Source organism: Canis lupus, chromosome 11 (assembly GCF_048164855.1).
Source record: "Canis lupus baileyi chromosome 11, mCanLup2.hap1, whole genome shotgun sequence".
Lineage (NCBI taxonomy): Eukaryota > Metazoa > Chordata > Mammalia > Carnivora > Canidae > Canis > Canis lupus.
The window spans coordinates 26,961,096-26,975,407 of record NC_132848.1 but is presented as its reverse complement, the minus strand read 5'-3'; the positions used below and the strand labels follow the sequence as shown (position 1 = coordinate 26,975,407).

At 38.5% G+C, this 14,312-nt stretch overlaps 1 protein-coding gene across 5 annotated transcripts in view; it reads left to right on the top strand.

The window, feature by feature from the left end:
• XPNPEP3 (X-prolyl aminopeptidase 3) overlaps positions 1–14,312 on the top strand; it is a 75,309-nt gene that overhangs the window by 42,545 nt on the left and 18,452 nt on the right. For all 5 annotated transcript variants that reach the window (XM_072843807.1, XM_072843806.1, XM_072843809.1 and 2 more), the window contains 2 exons: positions 10,570–10,632; positions 11,189–11,302. In XM_072843807.1, coding sequence (XP_072699908.1) covers positions 10,570–10,632; positions 11,189–11,302 — 177 coding nt within the window. The remainder of the gene's footprint in view (positions 1–10,569; positions 10,633–11,188; positions 11,303–14,312) is intronic.

The following is a 14,312-nucleotide window of genomic DNA, read 5'->3' as shown; positions in this document are numbered from 1 at the left end:
TACAAATGATCAATAAGCAATGAAGAGATGCGTTATATCATTAGCTGTTATGAAAATGCAAATCAGGGCAGCCCCGGTGGCGCAGTGGTTTAGCGCCACCTGCAGCCCGGGGTGTGATCCTGGAGACCCGGGATCGAGTCCCACATCGGGCTTCCTGCATGGAGCCTGCTTCTCCCGCTGCCTGTGTCTCTGCCTCTCTCTCGCTCTCTCTGAATGAATAAATAAATAAATCTTTAAAAAAAAGAAAATGCAAATCAAAACCAAAATGATACACTACTTCATACCCAGTAAGATGGTTATAATTTAAAAACAGGGATCCCTGGGTGGCGCAGCGGTTTGGTGCCTGCCTTTGGCCCAGGGCACGATCCTGGAGACCCAGGATCGAATCCCACATCGGGCTCCCGGTGCATGGAGCCTGCTTCTCCCTCTGCCTGTGTCTCTGCCTCTCTCTCTCTCTCTCTCTGTGACTATCATAAATAAATAAATTTAAAAAAAAAAAAAAAAAAACTAAAGAGGGGAGGATGGCAGTGGAATAGGAGAACCCAAGGCTCACTTCATCCCACAAATACAACTAGATAACTACTAAATCATCTTAAATACCCCAGAAATTGATCTGAAGACTGGCAGGACAAACTTCCCTGAAGATAAGGAAGAAGACACATTGGAGAAGGTAGGAAGTGTGGAGAAAATCAGATTGTGGTCTCTGATGGGGAGAGAGCCACAGTCCTAGTAAAGTGCAAGAAACAAAGCTAATACACAAGGAAGCACACGGGGAAGACAAATCCTCTTAGCAATTGGCTTGGAAAGTGAGAGGGCCCAAATTTTGTGAGTTCTTGCAACCAGCAGGCTTAAAGCCTGGAGTTTGAAAACTCAGCATGTTTGGCTCTGAAGGAACTCAGAGGATATTGAGGCTGTTTTTGGAGAAAAAGCAGGGCAAACAACCTGTGGACATACACCATGGGAACAACTATCTGAAAAGGACCTGGGGCACACAGTGTGGGGGTTAGTTGCTCATCTGAGAGCATGTCCCAAAGAGGCAGCAGTCACAGAGAGATCCCTCTAGAACAAAGGAACTGGCAGGCTCCATTTCTCTCTCCTACCCTTCAGCATAAGCACTGGGCCACCTATGAGAATCAACACAGCGCCAACACTTACTACCTAACATGCTTATACCAAGCCCCACCCCCCAGCACTCTGGTGGAACAGCCTTTCCTAGTCACACTTTTTCTCAGTCTCATTGGACCCTCTCCCCCAGAACAGTGGCCCAAACCCTTGCCAACACCATATCTACTGGCCAAGGAGTTTTGCAAGGCCTTGGTTCCAATCGCAGCAGCAGTAGGTCTCATTTCACAAGCAGACCAAAGCACACCAGTGGAAATGCACCACATTCAGGCCAGGGACCAGATCCTGCTCATAACAGGCAAAGAGAGCCCCTATAGACAACTGGCATGAAGGATAAAGCAGCCAGGACACAATAGCAGGGTACAAGCAGCACACATTGGAGATACTCCCAGAAGTGGCCGGCAATGGGGAAACGGCACACTACACTGCAGGATATTATAGGACCTCTTCTTCATAAAACCATTACCCTCAACAACAAGAGATATACCTGACTCTCCTAACATACAGAAACAAGCAGAGACTTAAACAAAATGAAATAACAGAGGAATTTTCCCCAAATGAAAGAACAGGACAAGACCATGGCCAGAGAGCTACACAAAAGAGATATAAATAACATGCTTGATGGAGAATTTAAAGCAATGATCATAAAGTTACTGGACTTAAGAAAAGAGTGGAAGACATCAGTGAGACCATTAACACAGAGGTAAGGGAATAACAGCAGAGATAAGGCCTCAGTAAATAAATGAGAAACATGCTCGATGGCATGAACAGCAGGCTGGAAGAAGCAGAGAAACAAATTAATGACCTAGAAAACAAAGTAATGGAAAGTAATCAAGATGAAGAAAAGAAAAAGAAATTATGCAAAATGAGAACAGACTTAGGGAACTCAGTGACTCTATCAAACATAACATGATAGGAATCCTAGAAGAAGAGAGAGAAAAGGGAACAGAGAATTTATTTGAAGAAATAATAGCTGAAAACTTTCCTAATCTGGGGAAGGAAGCGTACTGAGATCCAGGAGGTACAGAAAACCCCCAACAAAGTAAAAAAAAAAAAAAAGATCCACACCAAGTCATACTGTAATTAAAAAATTAAAATGGCAAAATATAGGGGCACCTGGCTGGCTCAGTTGATAGAGCTTGCAGATCTTGATCTCAGGTTCGTGAGTTTGAGCCCAGTATTGGTGTGGAGGTTGTTTAAATAAGTAAACTTTAAGTAATAAATGAATAAATAGCTAAATACAGTGATTAAAAAATACTAGACAAAAAACAGTTATATATAAAGGAAACTGCATAAGGCTATCAGATTTTTCAGCAGAAACTTTCCAAGCCAGAAAGGAGTGGCATGATATATTCAAAGTGCTGAGGAAAAACCTGCAGCCAAGAATACTCTATTCAGTAAGGCTATCTTCAGAATAGAAGGAAAAATAAAAGAGTTTTCCAGACCAACAAAAACTAAAGAACTCATGACTAATAAACCAGCCCTGCAAGATATATTAAAGGGGACTCTGAATAGAAAGACCAAAAATGACAGTATGAAGGTAAGAAACCCAAAAGTGGTAAAAATGAATATTTTTGTTAAAAATCAGCCAAGGAACTCACAAAATAAAAAGATGTCAAATATGACACCATATACCTAAAACATGGGGGGGAGGGGAAGAAGAGTAAAGAATGGGTTGAAACTTAAATGACCATCAACTTAATATAGACTGCTATATGCAGAAAATGTTATATACAAACTTAATGGTAACCACTAATAGATATACAAAGAATAAAGAGAAAGAAATCCAAATATATCACCAAAGTAAACCAGCAAACCACAAGAGAAAGAGACAAGAAAGGATCAGAGAAAATCTTCAGAAACAATCACAAAATAAGTAATAAAATAGCAATAATTACATATCTATGAATACTTTGAAGTAAATGGACTAAACACTCCACAATCAGAAGACATAGGATGACAAAATGAGTTTAAAAAAATAAAAAAAGACCCCATCTATATCTACAGTCTACAGACTACAGACCATCTGTAGTGTATAGAGACTCACTTTAGACCTAAAGACACCTGCATATTGGAAGTAAGGGAATGGAGAAACATTTACCATGCAAATGGATGTAAAAGGAAAGCCAGAGTAGGGGCGCCTGGGTGTCTTGGTTAAACATCTACCTTCAGCGCAGATCATGATTCTGTGGTTCTGGGATTGAGCCCCACCTCAGGGTCCCTGCTCAGTGGGGAAACTGCTTTTCCCTCCCTCTCTCACTCTCCCTGCTGTGTGCTTGCTCTCGCTCTCTCTCTCTCCTCTCTCTAAAATAAATAAAATCTTTTTTTAAAAAAAAGGAAAGCCAGAGTAGCAATACTTATATCAGACAAAATAGACTTTAAAACAAAGACTACACCATTCTCTTACAGTATACACAAAGATAAACTCAAAATGGTTGAAAGATGTAAATGTGAGACAAGAATCCATCAAAATTCTAAAGGAGAATACAGGCAACAACCTTTTTGAACTTGGCCACTGTAACTTCTTGCAAGACACATCTATGAAGGCAAAGGAAACAAAAGCAAAAATGAACTCTTGGGACTTAATCAGGATAAAAACTTCTGCACAGCAAAAGAAACAGTTAACAAAACTAAAAGACAACCTACCAAATGGGAAAAGATATTTGCAAATGACCTATCAGATAAAGGGCTAGTATCCAAGATCTATAAAGAACTTCTTAAACTCAACACCCAAGAAACAAAAAATCCAATTATGAGATGGGCAGAAGACATGAACAGAAATTTCACCAAAGAAGACATACACATGGCCAACAAGCACATGAGAAAATGCTCCGCATCATTTGCCGTCAGGGAAGTACAAATCAAAACCGTAGTAAGATACCACCTCACACTAGTGAGAATGGCAAAAATTAACAAGACAGGAAACAACAAATGTTGGAAAGGATGTGGAGAAGGGCGAACCCTCTTGCACCGTTGGAATGCAAATTGGTGCAGCCACTCTGGAAAACAGTGTGGAAGTTCCTCAAAAAGTTAAAAATAGAGCTACCCTATGACCCAGCAGTTGCACCACTGGGTATTTACCCCAAAGATACAGATGTTCATAGCAGCAATGTCCACAATAGCCAAACTGTGGAAGGAGCCACGATATCCTTCAACAGATGAATGGATAAAGAAGATACACACACACCACACACACACATACACACACACACACTGAAATATTAGCCATCAAAAAGGACCAATACCCACCATTTGCTTCGATGTGGATGGAACTGGAGAGTATTATGCTGAGTGAAGTAAGTCAATTCGAGAAGGACAATCATCATATGGTTTCACTCATACGGGGAGTATAAGAAATAGTGAAAGGGATTATAAGGGGAAGAGAACTGAGTGGGAAAAATTAGAGGGAGACATAGCATGAGAGACTCCAAACTCTGGGAAATAAACAAAGGGTTGCAGAAGGGGAGGTGGGCACTGAGGAGAGCACTTGATGGGATGAGCACTGTGTTATACTATATATTGGTAAATCGAACTTCAATAAAAACAAGTGAAAAAAAAAAAAACAGACTACAACAAGAGACAAAAAGGACACTATATAATAAGGGAACAATCCAACAAGAAGATATAATAATTTTAGGTATTTATACACCCAACGTGGAAGCACCCAAATACATAAAACAGTTAATAACAAACATGAAGTAATCAATAATACAATAAGAGTAGAGGATTATAACAGCCTGCTTACATCAATGGACAGATGGTCTAAACAGAAAATCAACAAGGAAACAATGACTTTGAATGACATGGTGGACAGATGGATTTTATAGATCTATTCAGAACATTCCATCCTAAGACAGAAGAATACACATTCTTTTCAAGTGCACATGGAATATTCTTCAGACTAGATCACGTTAGGTCACAAAACAAACATCAACAAATTCCAAAAGATTGAAGTTATACCATGCATATTTTCTGACCACAGCACTATGAAACTAGAAGTCAACCAACAAGAAAAAATCTGGAAAGACCACAAATACATAGGAGTTAAATAACATGCTACTCAGCAGTGAATGGGTCAGCCAGGAGAAAAAAAAAAAAAAAGGAAATTTTAAAAAGTACATGAAACCAAATGAAAATGAGACCACAACATTTTAATGCAGCAAATGGATGCAGCAAAACCAATCCTAAAAGGGAATTTTATAGCAATAGAGGCCTACCTCAAGAAGCAAGAAAAACCTCAAATAAACAACCTAACCTTACTCCTAAAGGAGCTAGAAGAAAAACAAAAAATGAAGCCTAACACCAGCAAAAGGAAGGAACTAATAAAGATGAGACCAGAAATAAATACTATAGAAACTGAAAAAACAGTAGAACAGATCAATAAAACCAGGAACTGGTTGTTTGAAAAAAAAAAAAAAATCAATAAAATTGATAAACCTCTAGCCAGACTCCAAGAAAAAAAGAGAAAGGGCCCAGATAAAAGAAATCACAAATCAAAGAGGAGAAATAGCAAACACCACAGAAATATAAACAACTGTAAGAGACCATTATGAAAAACGGTATGCCAACAAATTGTACAACGTAGAAGAAATGGATAAATTCCTAGAAACATAACCTACCAAAACAAATAGGAAGAAATAGAAAATTTGAACAAACCCATTACCAGCAAAGAAATTGAATCAGTACTCAAAAAACTCCCAACAAAAGTTCAGGACCAAATGGCTTCACAGGTAAATTCTAGCAAACATTTTAGAAAATTAATGCCTGGGACCCCTGGGTGGCCCAGTGGTTGAGCGTCTGCCTTCAGCTCAGGATGTGATCCCAGGGTCCTGGGATCGAGTCACATAATAGGCCCCTTGCAGGAAGCTAGCTTCTCTCTCTGCCTATGTCTCTGCCTCTCTCTGTGTGTCTTTCATGAATAAATAAATAAAATCTTAAAAACACACACACACACACATTAGGAAGAGCTGCCATGTGACACAAAGAAATGGAAAGACATTCCATCCTCATTGTTTGGAGGAACAAATAGTATTAAAATGCCTATACTACCCAAAGCAGTCTACACATTTAATGCAATCCCTATCACAATACCAACAGCATTTTTCACAGAACTAGAACAAACCTAAAATTTGTATAGAATCACAAAAGACCCTGAATAACCAAAGCAATCTTTAAAAAAGCAAAGCTAGAGGTACCACAGTTCTACACTGTGATATCAAGTTATTTCAAAGCTGTAGTCATCAAAACAGTATTGTACTGGCACAAAAACAGACTCATAGATCAGTGGAACACAATAGAGAGCCCAGGGACGCTGGGTGGCTCAGCAGTTGAGGATCTGCCTTCAGCTCAGGGTGTGATCCCAGGGTCCTGGGATCGAGTCACATATTAGGCCCCTTGCAGGAAGCTAGCTTCTCTCTCTGCCTATGTCTCTGCCTCTCTGTGTGTCTTTCATGAATAAATAAATAAAATCTTAAAAAAAAAAAAAAAAAGAATAGAGAGCCCAGAAATAAACCCATGGTCAATTAATCTTGACAAAGCAAGAAAGAATATCCAATGGGGAAAAGACAGTCTCTTGAATAAAATCTTGCTGGGAGAACTAGATAACAACATGCAAAAGAATGAGGCTGGACCATTTTCTTACACCATACACAAAAATAAAATAGATTAAAGACCTAAATGGAAAAAAAAAAAAAAAAGACCTAAATGTAAGACCTGAAATCATAAAAATACTTGAGGAAAGCACACGCAGTAATTTCTCTGACATTGGCCGTAGCTACTTTTTTCTAAATAGGTCTCCTTTGGGGCACCTGGGTGGCTCAGTTGGTTAAGTGTCCGACTCTTGATTTTGGCTGGGGTCATGATCTCAGGGTCGTGAAATCAAGCTTCGTGTTGGGCTCCACACTGGGCATGGAGCCTGCTTAAGATTCTCTCTCTTCCTCTGCCCCCCCACCCCCCCGCCACCTCGAGCACACCGGCACTCTCTGTCTCTCTTAAAAAAAAAAAAAAAAACCTCCGAGGGAAGGGAAACAAAAGCAAAAATAAACTGTTGGGACTACATCAAAATAAAAAGCTTCTGTACAATGAAGGAAGCAATAAACAAACCTAAAAAGCAGCCTACAGAATGGGAGAAGATATTTGCAAATGATATCTAACACCTAATAAAGAGTTAGTTGAGCATCTGCCTTTGGCTGAGGGCATGATCCTGAAGTCCCAGGATCGAGTCCCACATCAGGCTCCCTGCATGGACCCTGCTTCTCTCTACCTATGTCTCTGCCTCTGTGTCTCTCATGAATACATTTCTTTTTAAGTATCCAAAATACATGAAGAACTTATACAACACAACACCCCAAAACCTAATAATCTAGTTTTTAAAATGGCAGAAGACATGGGCAGACATTTCTATAAAGATGCTCATCATTGCTTATCAGGGAAATACAAATCAGATCATATAATGGTATAATGAGATACCACCTCACGCCTGTCAGAATGGCTAAAATAAAAAACACAAGAAACACCAAGTATTGGCAAGGATGTGAAGAAAAATGAACCCTGTGCACTATTGGTAGGAATGCAAAACTGGTGCATCCATTATGGAAAAAAGAGAGTTTCCTCAAAAAGTTAAAAGTAGAACTGCCCTGTGATCCAGTAATTGCACCACTGGGTATTTGTCCAAAGAATACAAAAACACTAATTCTTTTTTTTTTTTTTTAAGATTTTATTTATTCATTCATAAGAGACACACAGAGAGAGAGATTGAGAGGCAGAGACACAGGCAGAGGAAGAAGCAGGCTCCCTACAGGGAGCCTAACATGGTACTCGATCCCAGGTCTCCAGGATCAGGCCCCAGGCTGAAGGTGGCACTAAACCGCTGAGCCATCTGTGCTGCCCCAAAAACACTAATTCAAAGGGATATGTACACCCCTATGTTTATAGCCAGATTATTTACGATAGCCAAGGTAGTGAAGCAACCCAAGTGCCCATCAATTGATGAGTGGATAAAGAAGAGTAGGATGGATAGATAGATAGGTAAAATGGAATATTAACCATTAAGAAATGAAATCTTACATTTACAATAATGTAATGGAGCTAAATGGTATAATACTAAGTGAAAAAAAAAAGAAAGAAAAAAATACTAAGTGAAATAAGAGAAAGATACCATATGATTTCACTCATGTGGAATTTAAGAAACAAATGAGCAAAGGGGAAAAAAGAGAGACAACCAAGAAACAGACTTCAACTATAGAGAACAAACTGATGGTTACCAGAGGGCAGGTGAGTTGGGGGTGGGGGGGGATGAGTGAAATAGGTGATTAAGGAGTGCATTAATGATGAGCACTGGGTGATTAAAATGTAAAAATAAATTTAAAAAATTAAAACACATACACACAAAATAACAAATGTTGGTAAGGAAGTGGGAAAGTTGGAACCTTTCACATTACCAGTGTGACTGTGGAATGGTTCAACCACTGTGGAATAACTTGGAGGTTTCTGAAGAACTCAAACATAGAATTGTCTTGTGACCTAGCAACTCTGCTCCTAGGTATATACTCAGAAGAACTAAAAAAGGTACTGAAACAGATACTTGTACACAAATGTTCACAGAAGCAGTGTTCACAATAGCCAAAAGATGCAAACAACCCATGTATCCAGTCAGTAGATGAACACATAAAAGTGTGTGTGTGTGTGTGTGTGTGTGTGTGTGTGTGTATGCATGCACAAAATTTTTCTGTGCTATTTACTTACCAGAGTTTTGAAAGGAAATAATAAAAAGACAAAGGTGCAGGTAAGAGTCAAAAAAAGAAAGTTCCCTCTTTTTAGTGAGTGAGCCTCAGCGAAAATACCACACATTTTCCTTTTTTTTGCTTTAGCTTCATGCTACAAATGTAGCACTAACAAGTTATTCATCAACATTTGTACACGTATATAGATAAATATCCTTCAACTTTCATTGTAATTGCTAATTCATTCAGAAGATATTTATTATTTACTATGTTGCCAGGTACTGTTCTAGATTCTAGAGACCAAGTGGTGAGCAACACAGACTTGCCATGTGACCCTGTCCTCAGTGTACATTCTAGTTGAGGAGAGACAGTAAACAAACATGCTATAGTCAGCTGGAATTAAATGCTGTGCAGATAAACAAAGCAGTGGAAGGGGATGAAGTGTGGTAGAAGTGCTGCTTTAAGTAGGTGGTCAGAAAGGCATCTATCAGGATGAAACATTTGAGGAAGGATCAGAATGAGAACAGGAGCAAGCCATGCAGCTACTTGCATGACTAGCTCACCTGCTTTCCCTCTCTATGGTGATGTCATTGACTCATATTTGTAAATGTTATTAAAAACATTCCTTCCAAAAAAAAAAAAAAATCCTTCCCATGTTGCCTTCACTCTTAAAACAACTCTAGAGAAATTCCTTTCTAGTGGTGGTATTATTGTATAGTCCTATACATGTGCAACTGACTTGTTTTTATCCCACAGACGTGGGAAATATAGCTGACAGCTTTCCTTTCCACACTGGCTGCCAGAAAACTCATAAATTTGCAGCCCATTCATAGTGCTATAGTAATCATGAAGGTCATTATGGTATGCATTATTAGTTTTTTGAGCTCCATTCCACTTAAGGCTTGCTTTTCTTTAACTCTGCCATAAATTTATGCTATCTTGTTGTATTTTGTGCATATTAATCAAAATCTTTTTTTGATGCCTTGGTGTCTCAGTGGTTGAGCATCTGCCTTCGGCTCAGGGTGTAATCCTGGGGTCCTGGGATCGAGTCCCATATCGGGCTCCCTGCATGGAGCCTGCTTCTTCTTCTGCCTGCATCTGTGCCTCTGTCTCTGTGTCTCTCATGAAAAATAAATAAAATCTTTAAAAAAAAATCTTTTTTTGGGAATAAGGTACACTGGTGAATGATAAACATATATGTTCATTAAAACACACACACACACCATATAGTATTTATACGATAGGTCACTGATTCTGAACTTGGGGCAGTTTTGTTCTTTGGAGAATATTTGGCAATATCTGATTATCACAGTTGGGAAGTGCTGTTGGCACCCTACAAAGAGTTATCTAGTCCAAAATGTCAAAATTGCTGAGGTTGGGAAACCTTAAAATAGACTGGACCATTCAATCCATAATTTCATACGTTTCTAGACTGTTTTGTAACATAAATGACAAGTGTATTCCCTTGTAACTTACTCTAGCATACCAGTGTATATTCTGAGTGTGATCGTTGGGTCACCCTTCCACTAAATCTGTCATCAGTCAAATAGTCCTGAAAGCAATAGTTTCCTCTTCAGAATCTGTTTCATCGTACCCACAAAATCACAACTTCAGATTAACAAAATTGAGGAGAATGGTGCTTTTCATTTGAGCTCCAGTATTTTTGAATGTTTTGAGTCAGCAACATAGTTAAAATGACACTGTTCACCCTCCATTCTGTTTACAGGCTTTCATAGAGACCATGTTTGCCAGTAAAGCTCCTGTGGAAGAGGGCTTTCTTTACGCTAAGGTGAGCTTTAAAACATTGGAAAGGTTTTGTTGGAAGCAAAAATAGTAAAGTAATTTCATTGATTTGTAGATGGCATCCAGTTGGCTTTCATGTAAGTGACCTCAGTGGAAAGGATTTGGTTCTTCAGTGTTGCTGATAATTTATTAGATGTGTCTGAAATACGCAGAGCTACAATTAAAATTAATATCACATAGCTGTTGTAAAAATGCAATCATATTCCAGTGTTTATCTAAATAAGAATAAAAAACACGAACTTAACTATATCTCTGTACTCAGCCTTGATCGTAGGTTTTCAATATTCTCTTCTGGACTTAATTTGAAAATTGTAGGAAATTTAGAGCACTCAGAGGAACAGAACAGACTTAATAATAAGGTCAAATAACAGGATTGGCAGGGAATAAAAAATAACCTGGAATTGCAGCACAGTAAGTTTGGTTAGATTTGATAACTTGTTTTCCAGTAATGATGGGAAAGAAGTACTTAAATGGAGAGAGCCTGTGCTGGCACAGCCCTGAGGAAATCCTATCTTCAGTCCTGCTTGGCTCTTGTTTTTCAGTTTGAATTTGAATGCCGGGCCCGTGGTGCAGACATCTTGGCCTACCCGCCTGTAGTCGCTGGAGGTAATCGGTCAAACACTTTGCACTATGTGAAGAATAATCAGCTCATCAAGGTATACGAAATGCCCTTCAGTGCCACTTCCTATGATGCCACTTCTAAAGCACTTTATTATAAAATGATTTTACATACATTATCTCATTCGATCCTCCCATTGGCACTGTGAGATAGGAGCAATTATTAACATGCCTGTTCAACAGATGAGGAAAATAAACTTTAAAAATTATGCAACTCATTAGGGCAGAGCTGAGAATTCTACCCTAAAGCCTCTGCTCATTTTATTTTTTTCTGCTCATATTTTTTTTTTAAAGATTTTATCCATTTATTTGTGAGAGACACAGAGAGAGGCAGAGACATAGGCAGAGGGAGAAGAAGCAGGCTCCCTGCAGGAGCCCGACATGAGACTCGATCCCGGAATTCCAGGATCACGTCCTGAGCCGAAGGCAGACTGCAACCGCAGAGCCACCCAGGCATCCCTCTGCTCATATATTTTAATAACACTCCTTCTCAGAGGACTTGGGCAACAGCAGGCCATGCATATGAGCAGACAGATTTTGGTAGTACCTTATTGTTTTCTCCCCAAGTATCTATACAAGTAAAGAATTATATATGCCTTTATTAAGCCCACTTTTTTAAAGATGGGGAAAGGGTTTGTTTGTTTTTTGGAGCCCAACACAGGGCTTAAACTCGTGACCATAAGATCAAGACCTGGGCTGAGATCAAGAGTCAGACGCTTAACTGACTGAGCCACTCAGGCACCCCAAAGTTCACTTTTAATTATCTGTTTTCATTTTCAGTAATTTCAGAAGAATAAATGTAACAAACATATAAATTATACAACATATTTTTTAAATGAATACTCATGAACTGATCCCTCATTGAAGAGCTAGAACATTACCAGTTCCATGCATCTACTTCTATGTCTTTATGCTCTGCTATCCTATTGCCTGCCTCCCAGAGATAACTAATTGGTTATCCTAAATTTTTCTTTGTCCTTGCCTTGATTTTTTTAAGTAGTTGTATGACATATACATGATTCCCAAAACAATATTAATTAGTTCTGCTTGTTTGTAAACTATGTAAAAATTAAGTACTGCTATATGTAGTTTTTGGGGACTTTTTAAATTTATAAATGTGATAAAACAATAGATTTTTTCCCAAGTATTTGTATTTGTTTATATTCCTACTGTTGATATATAATTTTGTTGACTACACCCTCTCTATCCCTTGATGTTAATCAGACTCCTTCATTTCTGCCATTCTAATTGGTATAAAACAGTATCTCATTGTGGTCTTAATTTCCATTACCTTAATTACTAGTGAAACTAAGCATCTTTTTTATCTTTAGCATTATTAGTTTCAACTTGCTGATGTGTTGTTTAGGATATTCTGATCTGTGTTCATGAGTAAGATTGGTTTATTTTTCTCATACTTTTCTGATTTTCATATCAAGACCAGGAAAAATTAAGAGTCCTGGGATCAAGCCCCATATCCAGCTCCTTACTTGGCAGGGAGTCTGCTTCTCCCTCTGTTCCTCCCTCTCTCCCTACTTGTGGTCTCTCTCTTGCTCACTCTTTCTCTCAAATAAATAAGTAAAATATTAAAAAAAAAAAAAGTAAGCATACATTTGCCCTGTGCACCAGTAATTCCATTTATAACCATTTTTCAGGAAAAATTAAAACATAGATCCACAAAATGCCTTGTACAATAATGTCCATAGCAGGTTCGCTCCTAATAGGCCAGGCATCCATCACCAGGATATTAGATAAGGAAATTGCCATGTGGTGTATTCTTCAAATAAAAAGGAACAAACCACTGCACTACCAACCAGTGATCTCAAAAGCATTATGCTGAGTGAATAAACCAGACACAAAAAATTATAAATTATGTGATACCATCTACATGAAGTTCTAAAATGGGCAAAACTAATCTATGTTTATAGAAATCAGATTAGTGGTTGCTTCTCATAGGAATATTGGCTGGGAAGGGGCCTGATGGCATGGTTACATGGGTGTATACATATGACAATACTAACTTAACTCTATGTTCTTAAGTTCTATGTTTCACTGTGCATACATTAAATCTCAAAAACTTTGGCTAAAAAAAGAAATCTTGCCAGAGGTTTGCTGAGTTTTGTTTTTCTTGTAAAACCAACTTTTCACATCATTAATGGTATTTTATCTTTGTTTATTATTCCATTACACTGGGCCCTTGTCTTTATTAATTTCACCTTTCTACTTTTTGTTTATTCTCTTGTTCTTTTTCTGGCTTCTTAAATTAGATGCTAAACTCATTAATTTTCAACCTTCTTTTTTTATTATAAATGTCTGAGGATAAATTTCTCACTTTCATTATATTCCACAAGGTTTTCCTAGTTTTTAAGTGTATCATATATTAAAAACAATCAATACAATGTACTGTTTAAAAATAAAATTTGAATGAACAACCATATATCTATCATCTAGGACGAGAGGAACATTACTAGCCCCCTGAGCAATCTCAAGCACATCCCCCTCTCTGTCTCCTACCATCTTGACTTTGGTTTCAATCATTTTTGTTGTTGTTTTTCTTCATAATCTTATCCCCTATGTGTCTATTCCTAAACAATATAGTGTCCATTCTTGAAAAACTGAAGAATAAGCGTAAGTGTAGCTGTACAGGGAAAGAAAAGTATTGCCATTATTAGATAAATTGGCCCGAGAGAAAATCAGTTGAGAACTTCTAGGTCATAGTCTTGCTTTGGTTATCTGAAAGTTTACAAGGGCCTTTTCTGGTGAAGTCTGTGGGCAAGGTCCTCAGCAATCTGTGAGAAATGCAGGCAGGGTACTGTTGCGGCATCTGGGCATACTATAGTGTGAGCCCGGTGGGCATGTGGCTGAATTGTACAGTCAGAACAGGCTGCCGTGGTTCCGCCTCCAGCTTACCACAGCTGTGTCAGCCTCTCAGAAACAGGCCAAAGCAAAACCACTTTGACAGGGTTTGTTTAGATTTACGTGCATGTTCACCTTTCCTTCTTACATCTTAAATGGCCCTCCTGGGATCACCTTCCTTCAACCTGAAGAAAA